Raw genomic sequence first — 11,166 nt, 5'->3', positions numbered from 1 at the left:
TACAAGCACCACTGTCAGTGAAGTCAGCAGAGAGGCACGGGAGGGCGCTGAACACTGAGGGTATGTTTACACCGAGACACGACCTGTCTGAGACATGGTTGCGACCGCACTGGTCGCGTACCTTTTTGGCGACCGATCGCCCATTTGCGTATATACCGAACAGGGTGTGCGATTTGACTACGACCAAAAACTTTATAGTCAATCTCATTTTAATCGCGACTTGACTGAGACTGGTGCGATCCGTCTTATGTATCGCGACTAGGTCGCAATTCGGTCATGGCCCGTGGTGTGACTTTTGGCGAGCTTCTGCCCAACGGCGCCGACTACGTCGAGACCACAGCCACATCTGCCATCGACTTGCAACTTGAGTACGAGTAGAAAGATCGTTCTCCCGACTAGTTGCGATCTTTGGGACTCCATGCGAGTTTATTGCGACGATGAGGACGAGACCTATGCGACTTCTCCAAGACGCCAATTGAGAGTTTTAGCGAGTGCGCTGCCAAAATCGTATAAAAGGGACCGTTACCGCCTGCAATCTCGTCATTCGTTGCCCGATAAGCACTGGATTGGAAACACTGAGAAAAAGGTGGATATTGACTCTGGGGATATCGTCTTGGCTCTTGTCCTGCAGACTGAAGCCGAAGCACATTGGAATGATGTTATTAACTACACCTTGTCAATGATCAGACAAAGTGAAAGAAGAAGAAGAAGGCGACGCCGCCAGATGTGGGTCCAGAACTGGCTGACCACTATGGCGAGACAGGAACACTGTCAGTACTACCACCTTGTACAGAGGTTGAAGCAGGACAATCCAAATCAGTTCAAGAAGTACAGGAGGATGCCTGTGGAGCTCTTTGATGAAAGTTTGTAGAGAATATGGTCCAACATCACAGGAAAGGGCATCAATTACAGACCCTCTTTGGACGCACATTAAGACACCTAACCTCTGGTGCCAGTATCCAAACAAGGCTTAAAGCTATAGGGTGAGCAAGTCATCAATACAAGTTTGCCGGGCAATCGTGGATGCCTACAGAGACGAGGTATTCAAGACTCCTACTACGGAAGAATGGAAGGAAATAGTCAGACAATTCGAACTTAGATGACAAGTGCCTCATGCCATAGGGGCCCTGGATGGAAAGAACATCAAAATCCGTGCACCTGCTCTGAGTGGAAGTGACTACTGGTGTGACGACAAAAGCTGCTACGCCATCGTTCTCCTGGCGCTTGTGGACTACAACTACAAGTTCTTGTGGGTGGATACTGGAGGGCTTGGACACCAATCAGACGCCCACATATTTAGTGCATTTCATCTGAAAGACCGCTTGGAGACTGGTACACTTGGTCTACCCCCTCCTGAAACTATTGAACAAGCTGCTGCTGGCGCAGGTGGTCAACAAAGGAGGTGAGGTGAGGTGAAATTGGGTTTTACGTCGTACTTGAGAATATTTCGCTCATATGACGACGTGCATGGGTGTGTATGTGTATGTGCGGCTGCTTGTACTAGCCCAGACTGAAGCTGGTTTTTTATAGTGCTAGCCCACTGAGATACCATGCCGCAGCCGCAGTGAAGCATGAATACCCCACTCAGACACATTATACTGACTCCGAGACGACCAGTCCTTGTTGTACCCTTTAATGCCGAGCGCCAGGCAGGGACCAACAAGAACCATATTTTAACGTCTTTTGGTATGACGCGGTCGGGGATCGAACCCACGACCATCCGCTCTCCGGGCGGACGCTCTAACCACAGAGGCGGTCGGTCAACCAAGGAACCTGCCATACTTCATAATGGTCGATGATGCCTTTGCCTTAAGAACGTTTGTCATGAAGCCATGGTCTAAGAAGTACATGACCAAGGAGGAACTGAACTACCGTATTATGGCTAACAGATGGAGGCGTCTGATGACTGTGTTTTATCAAGCCCCTGAAGTTGCCCAGACCACAACAGAGTGCTATATAGTACTTCACAACCTCACGAGGTTGAAGTACCCAGCTACGCTACGAGCGCATTACGGGTAAGTGCGACTGACTTGCGAGCTACCAGTTTAATGAGACTTGTGTGATCATACTGCGACCGATTACTTGACCTCACTGCGGGTTGGACCCGTCGCCGAAGTTATGCGAGTGTGGAGAATCATCATCCACTGCACTCGCCAAACCTAACGCGACCGGCTATGATGGAGACCTCAATGAGACCCCACCGCTACCCCACTACGACTTCATGCGAGGGAGTACGATCGAGGGCTATTTTTCGGTCGTAGATCGGTCTGACACCCGGTGTAAACATGGTATGGCAAGGTCAAGGTCAGCAGACAAGACCAGCAGAGCAGACCAGAAGAGAGGTCTGAAGAAAATCGCTGGTTATATCTGGTCAACGCCTGGTAAACAGCCCTAGCCTCTCTCACAGTTTCGTCCACGCCCTTTTTGTGATCACTTTTTGTGATCACTTTTTGTGATCACTGTTAGCATGAGAATAATACCGTAGTAATTGAAAACATTGCTGAACACCTTTCATCGTTGTCATCGTGCTTCAATCTTGTTAAATTGTAACTTGCGGCCATGTAAGTTTTGGTGAAAACAAATTTGTTGCCCATGGGTCTCTGAATGTATAATTTTGATGATAGGAAATAGCTCTACTTCAATTTAAAGTGGCCCAGTTAGATAGGAGACTCGATGCTGGGGAAAATCTAGACTTGCTTCATTTTGGGGGTTGTCATCACTGAAAGTGGAATGGAACATGTTATGGTAGTCTGTCAGTCTAATGCTATGGCTTAGGAACTGTGAGACGGACAAACGACTGGCGTAAGAAATATATATAATGCACATGCTCACTGCTATGTTAGAAATGGTGTACATTTGTGTTGAATATGAGACGTCTAAGAGAACAATCATCAGATGTGCATTATGCGAATCGTGTTTAAAATTTTAAATCAAATTGTACATGCGTATGTTTTCTTTCTTCTGAATTTACATGCATAGGTTTGTTGGTGCCGACAAAGCGCCAATAGAGTTCATTTAACATATGAATAATGATATTTTAATATATGCTAACATATCGCTAACGTGAGATATTGCATACCGGTATATCAAATATACTACCCATCAAAAGTTTAGACTCACTAGTGTAAATGTAGCCACTTACTTGTCCACTGTTCTAAACTAGCTTTTTGCAAAATATTCCATACTGTTTAAAGGTACTGTTTAGTTATGAACTGGTGTATTGTAAAACATATTCGTAACATTGAAAAGATTATTGTCATGAGTTCAGTAAATGATTAAAATCTGTGAAAATTGGCGAATTCTTAACAAAACTTTACACCAAAACGAATCTGTTCACATGCACGACATTTGCTCATGCCTTTCGCAATTTGAAGCATCATCCTTGTGCAATTCATCTGCATAAGGTTTTCAGTTGGTTCCCCCAAGTTGGTGGAGAAATTCATCTTCGATGTAACCACATACATATACATAACATATAGTGAGTGCTTTAAGTGAGTCTAAACTTTTGATGGGTAGTATATATGATGAAATATGGTGGGGTGTGGGGTGGTTGTTTTCATGACTTTCTGTTGCTTCTCACACAGTGACACACTACTTATGCGAGTGCATAAACATGCCTATATTTGTCAGCCACAGAGCGATGTGTCTGTTATTTTTATTTACAAGTTAAAATGTATGATCACTGCAAAGAGGTTTCTTGTTATCTTCAGTCACACTTGCTAGGCTTATCATAAACTCTTGGCCCTTGCACATTTGCGCGCAGCTCAGAGAGGGCATGTGGCCAACCGTGCTGCACCCACGACAAATTTTTCGGTGAATATGTAGACTCCACGACATTCATTCTTCTGCGTTACCCAGAGGCTGTGTCCATGGCAACAAACCCGGGTACTCTCCCAGCTTCAGTCGAACCGAGAGGCACCAACCCGGTATTTGGGAAGCATGCGTTACATTTCGTAATAAACCGAATATTGATTGATCTGAGAGTACAACACCGACTGAGCCGTCTAACCCGAATAAACCGATTGAATCGTCTAAACAGGCTAAATCGTCTATACTGACTGAACCACCTGAACCGCCTAAACCGACTAAACTGAATGACCGACAAACCCGTCTAAACAGACTAAACCGGCTGAATCGTCTAAACCGAATGAACAATCTAAACCGTCTAAATCGACTGACCTGTGTAGACCGACTAAACCGAATGAACCGTCTAAACCATACCGGATGTACATTTTACAAGATATAACCAATCTCCTTCAAACAAAATGCTTCTTGTGTCCTTTGCACTAAAAGCCGTCAGCTCAATACGAAAACTGGCACACTATGTCGGAATTGCTTTGTGAATCAAGCTGAATTAACTTGTCTCACAAGCAAAATTTGCTCAACACAAATTTCTCCAAGTGATTTATGAACTATCCGTGGATGTGGGCCACTGAGTCGAGGTTTCGTGAAAACTGTGGTTCAAATTTAAGTGAAGTAAATGGTTTCAATCAAAATTATATACAGTAATCTATTGTAACGAACATGCTTATGACGAACTGACGGATATAACGAATATTTTATGTTTGTGGGGTCTGGTCTGTTTATTTAGCTGAAATCCGTATAACGAAATCCGGTTACAAAGAACGAAAAGTCCCTTTGGGTCCGTTATAATGGTGGTTTACTGCACTGTAACGAAATATCTGATGTAACGAACTGACGGATGTAACGAACTGACTGGTATAACGAAGTGACGGATGTAACCAACTGACGGATGTAACAAACTGACGGATGTAACGAACTGACTGGTGTTACGAACTGACGGATGTAACGAACTGACTGGTGTAACGAACTGACTGATGTAACGAACTGACGGATGTAACGAACTGTAACGAACTGACTGATGTAACGAACTGACGTGATGCAACAAACTGACGGATGTAACGAACTGACGGATGTAACGAACTGACGGATGTAACGAACTGACAGATGTAACGAACTGACGGATGTAACATTTTTTTGCTCCATGTCACTGGCTGTATAATTTAGTCGAAATACGTCTAATGAACAACGGTTATAACGAATTAAGATTAGCGGTGCCTCAGAGTTCTTTATAACCGAAGTTTGTTGTATGTCTGTAATTCAGTTGACTCCTGAGACAGGATGCACGTCACGTGAACCATGATTTTTTACAGTACTTGTTAAAACAAGCTGAATTCACTTCTTTGGAAATTTAGTCAGACAAGCAAGGCGTGCTCTACACATACTTGTCCAAGTGATTTATGAACTTCTATCCCTTGATGTAAGTCACTGGGTCAAGGTTTCGTTACGTCAGTGATTTGAATTTAAGTCACATGAGTTGTTTTAATCAAAATGAAAGACAGTAAACCACTTTTATAACGAACTTACGGATATAACAATCATTTTGTTTTTAGGTGGTTGGTCTGGGCTGTTCATTTAAGTTGAAATGCGCTTGAGTAGTCCCAAACACAAAGTTCGTCATAACTGTCGTTTTCTGTATGTGTAAACTATGCTTATGGCTAATTGACGGATTTATGGATCCCGGTTACTTGCTTAATAATTTAGTTGAAATGCGTATAACGAACTAGGGATATAATGAATTAAAACTAGCGATACCTTAAAGTTCGTTATAAGCGTAGTTGGCTGTAAGTTTATAATTCATATGACGCTGGGGACAGGATGCACCATATTCCTCACACACACAACCAATATATCTCCCCACCTTCCTATCACCACACATCTGCCACACATCACCAATACATGTCCCAACGTTTTCATCAACATACTCCTCACAAAATACCAGTATATCTCCCCACTTTCATATCAACATATCCTTCAATACCACCAGTACATATCACCCTTTCATATCAATATATCCCCCTAACACTACCAGTACAACTCCCCACTTTCATATCAACATATCCCTCAAACACTACCAGTACATCTCCCCACTTTCATATCAACATATCCCTCAAACACCACCAGTACAACTCCCCACTTTCATATCAACATATCACTCAAACACCACCAGTACAACTCCCCACTTTCATATCAACATATCCCTCAAACACCACCAGTACAACTCCCCCACTTTCATATCAACATATCCCTCAAACATACCACCAGTACATCTCCCCACTTTCATATCAACATATCCCTCAAACACCACCAGTACATCTTCCCACTTTCATATCAACATATCCCTCAAACACCACCAGTACATTCCCCCTTTTTCATATCAACATATCCCTCACATACCAGTACACTTTCTTCCCCACTTTCATATCAACATATCCCTCAAACACTACCAGTACATCTCCCCCACTTTCATATCAACATATCCAAACTAACATACACTACCAGTACATCTCCCCCTTACCTTCATTTCATATCAACATATCCCTCAAACACCACCAGTACATCTCCCCACTTTCATATCAACATATCACTCAAACACCACCAGTACATCTCCCCACTTTCATATCAACATATCCCTCAAACACCACCAGTACATCTCCCACTTTCATATCAACATATCCCTCAAACACCACCAGTACATCTCCCCCACTTTCATATCAACATATCCCTTTCCCATCAAACACCACTTTGTACAACTCCCCACTTTCATATAAACATATCCCTCAAACACCTACAGTACATCTCCCCACTTTCATATCAACATATCCCTCAAACACCACCAGTACATCTCCCCACTTTCATATCAACATATCCCTCAAACACCACCAGTACATCTCCCCACTTTCATATCAACATATCCCTCAAACACCACCAGTACATCTCCCCACTTTCATATCAACATATCCCTCACATACCACCAGTACATCTCCCCACTTTCATATCAACATATCCCTCAAACACCACCAGTACATCTCCCCACTTTCATATCAATATATCCCCAAACACTACCAGTACATCTCCCCCACTTTCATATCAACATATCCCCAAACACCACCAGTACATCTCTCCCCACTTTTCATATCAACATATCCCCCAAACACCACCAGTACATCTCCCCACTTTCATATCAATATATCCCCAACACACCACCGGTACATCCCCAAACCACTCCCACTTTCATATCAACATATCCCCCAAACACCACCAGTACATCTCCCCACTTTCATATCAACATATCCCTCAAACACCACCAGTACATCTCCCCCACTTTCATATCAACATATCCCTCAAACACCACCAGTACATCTCCCCACTTTCATATCAACATATCCCTCAAACACCACTTCAGTACATCTCCCCCACTTTCATATCAACATATCCCTCACATACCACCAGTACAGTACATCTCCCCACTTTCTATATCAACATATCCCTCAAACACTCAGTACATCTCCCCACTTTCTATATCAACATATCCCTCACACACCACCAGTACATCTCCCCACTTTCATATCAACATATCCTTCAAACACCACCAGTACATCTCCCCCACTTTCTTTCATATCAACATATCCCCAAACACCACCAGTACATCTCCCCACTTTCATATCAACATATCCCTCAAACACCACCAGTACATTCTCCCCACTTTCATATCAATATATCCCCACACACCACCAGTACATCTCCCCACTTTCATATCAATATATCCCCAAACACTACCAGTACATCTCCCCACTTTCATATCAACATATATCCTTCCTAAACACAAACACTACCAGTACATCTCTCCCCACTTTCATATCAACATATCCCCCAAACACCACCAGTACATCTTCCCACATTTCTCATATCAATATATCCCCACACACCACCTCAGTACATTTCCCTCACTTTCATATCAACATATCCCTTCCAAACACCACCAGTACATCTCCCCCACTTTCATATCAACATATATCCCTCAAACACCACCAGTACATCTCCCCACTTTCATATCAACATATCCCTCACAAACACCACCAGTACATCTCCCCACTTTCATGTCAATATATCCCTCCAAACACTGCCAGTACATCTCCCCACTTTTATATCAATATATATCCCTAACACACCACCAGTACATCCCCTACTTTCATATCAATATATCCCCACATACCACCAGTACATCTCCCCACTTTCATAACAATATATACCCCAAATACTACCAGTACATCTCCCCACTTTCATATCAACATATCCCCCAAACACCACCAGTACATATTCCCACTTTCATATTAATATATCCCCCACATACCACCGGTACATTTCCTCACTTTCATATCAACATATCCCCCACATACCACCAGTACATCTCCCCACTTTCATATCAACATATCACTCAAACACCACCAGTACATCTTCCCGCTTTCATATCAACATATCCCTCAAACACCACCAGTACATCCCCCCACTTTCATATCAACATCTCCCTCACATACCACCGATACATCTCCTCACTTTCATATCAACATATCCCTCAAACACCTACAGTACATATCCCCACTTTCATATCAACATATCCCTCACATACCACCGCAGTACATCTCCCCACTTTCATATCAACATATCCTTCAAACACCACCAGTACATTTTCCCACTTTCATATCAACATATCCCTCAAACACCACCAGTACATCCCCCCACTTTCATATCAACATATCCCTCACATACCACCAGTAAATTTCCCCATTTCCATATCAATATATCCCCCACACATCACCCGTACATTTCCCCACTTTCATAACAATATATACCCCAAACACTACCAGTACATCTCCCCACTTTCATATCAACGTATCCCCCAAACACTACCAGTACATCTCCCCACTTTCATATCAACATATCCCCCAAACACCACCAGTACATATTCCCACTTTCATATTAATATATCCCCCACATACCACCGGTACATTTCCTCACTTTCATATCAACATATCCCCCACATACCACCAGTACATCTCCCTACTTTCGTATCAACATGTCCCTTACACACCAATAGTACATCTCCCCTCTTTCATATCAAAATATCCCCCAAACACCACCAGTACATCTTCCCACTTTCATATCAACATATCCCCCAAACACCACCAGTACATATACCCACTTTCATATTAATATATCCCCCACATACCACCGGTACATTTCTCCATTTTCATATCAACATATCCCCCAAACACCACCAGTACATCTGATATTCTCATCTTCCCATCTACTGACCGCTCTCCCATTCTACCAGTTGATATTCTCATCTTCCCATCTACTGACCGCTCTCCCATTCTACCAGTTGATATTCCCATCTACTCTCTTCCCATTCTACCGGTCTATCAACTGACTGCTCTCCCATTCTACCAGTTGATATTCTCATCTTCCGGTCTATCAACCGCTCTCCCATTCCCTACCAGTTGATATTCTCATTTTCCCATCTATCTGACCGCTCTCCCATTCTACCAGTTGATATTCACATCTTCCCATCTACCAGTTGATATTCTCATCTTCCCATCTACTGATCTCCCATTCTACCAGTTGATATTCACATCATTCCCAGTTGATATTCTCATCTTCCCATCTACTGACCGCCTCTCCCATTCTACCAGTTGATATTCTCATGTTCCCATCTACTGACCATCTCTCCCATTCTACCAGTTGATATTCAGTTGATATTCACATCTTCCCAGCTACTGACCGCTCTCCCATTCTACCAGTTGATATTCTCATCTTCCCATCTACTGACCGCTCTCCCATTCTACCAGTTGATATTCTCATCTTCCCATCTACTGACCGCTCTCCCATTCTACCAGTTGATATTCTCATCTTCCCATCTACTGACCGCTCTCCCATTCTACCAGTTGATATTCTCATCTTCCCATCTACTGACCGCTCTCCCATTCTACCAGTTGATATTCTCATCTTCCCATCTACTGACCGCTCTCCCATTCTCCCACCAGTTGATATCATTCCCTCTACTCTTCCCATTCTACCAGTTGACCATCTTCTCATGTACTGACCGCTCTCCCATTCTACCAGTTGATATTCCCATCTTCCCATCTACTAACCGCTCCCCCATTCTACCAGTTGATATTCTCATCTTCCCATCTACTGACCAATTTGCCAATACACCAGTTACTGTTCTCCTTTCCTTTCTGCAGACAACTTTAAAGACCAGCTTTAATTGGGTCGATGCATCTCGTTTCAGATCCTTCAAGTCCAACATAAATTATGAAGAGATGGCCATTAACACCCTAGAGGGGATATGGAACTGTTCCTTTGAAAATGTAGACCTCGACACCCTCACGCAATTCCACATGCAGGAAAGCAATACAACAAAGGAACATCATAAGTGTATTAAAAAGAATCCTGGTGTGAACGGAATCGTAACATGCTTACCTCATCTCAAAGAACTATGTCAATCGAAGCGTATTAATTCACAGAAAGTAGTCCGTTTGCCTTTGAGACTCGTTTCTCCACTAATGAAGAAATACCCGGATTTGAAAATACTACACCTTGTTCGGGATCCAAGAGCATCCATCATATCACAATATGTAAAGTTAAAATATTTCCCATGGAACCAGTTACAAAAATATACAGAAACATTTTGTGCAAGAGTCCACGAGGATTTACAAACCACAGCCAAGATAGCTCGGGATTACCCAGGACGGATAAAGCTAGTGCGATACGAAACTATGGCGGAACATCCGTTAGAAATAACTGACGAGTTGTATCAGTTTGTGGACGCGAAAATCACGAAGGAGCTGCATAAATATGTCTACGACAGGACGTTGTCCGGCAAGAAAGACACAAATTGTGTGACCTGTTTGGTCAAGTCAAATGCGTCCGTCGCGGCTAATAAATGGAGAACAAGTATAGGACTTCGGGCTGCACAGGCTATAGATGCCAAATGTGGAAAAGTCTATACTCTTCTAGGTTATAAACCAGTGAAGACAGTTCTTGATCTGAAAAATCTCACAGGTTCTTTAAAAATAAGTGATATAAAATTCGCTGGAATGACAGTCTGAGCTGTGTGAAACTGACTTTATGAAATATTTATTTATTTATGCATTTCTACATATTTTTATTTACACATGGGCAGTAATAATTTCACAATTCAAATCAACCTGTCTGCACGTTCTATGATATCATTTAACTGAATATTATATATTCAGTGTTGTTAAATATTCTGTATTAAATGAACATTTTAGAATCTCTCAA

At 42.7% G+C, this 11,166-nt stretch overlaps 1 protein-coding gene across 1 annotated transcript; it reads left to right on the top strand.

The window, feature by feature from the left end:
- The first annotated feature begins 276 nt into the window (after positions 1–276).
- On the top strand, positions 277–11,166 carry LOC124284972. The gene is made up of 5 exons (XM_046721100.1): positions 277–368; positions 688–863; positions 1,123–1,402; positions 1,815–2,015; positions 10,154–11,166. Exons 1-5 carry the CDS (start codon positions 277–279, stop codon positions 10,971–10,973), a joined length of 1,569 nt encoding a protein of 522 aa, XP_046577056.1. The 3' UTR covers positions 10,974–11,166.

This window comes from Haliotis rubra, unplaced genomic scaffold, assembly GCF_003918875.1.
Source record: "Haliotis rubra isolate DU_JTF1 unplaced genomic scaffold, ASM391887v1 Scf35, whole genome shotgun sequence".
Classification (NCBI taxonomy): Eukaryota; Metazoa; Mollusca; class Gastropoda; order Lepetellida; family Haliotidae; genus Haliotis; species Haliotis rubra.
Note: the sequence above shows the minus strand (reverse complement) of the source record. Positions and strands in the feature narration are given on the sequence as shown.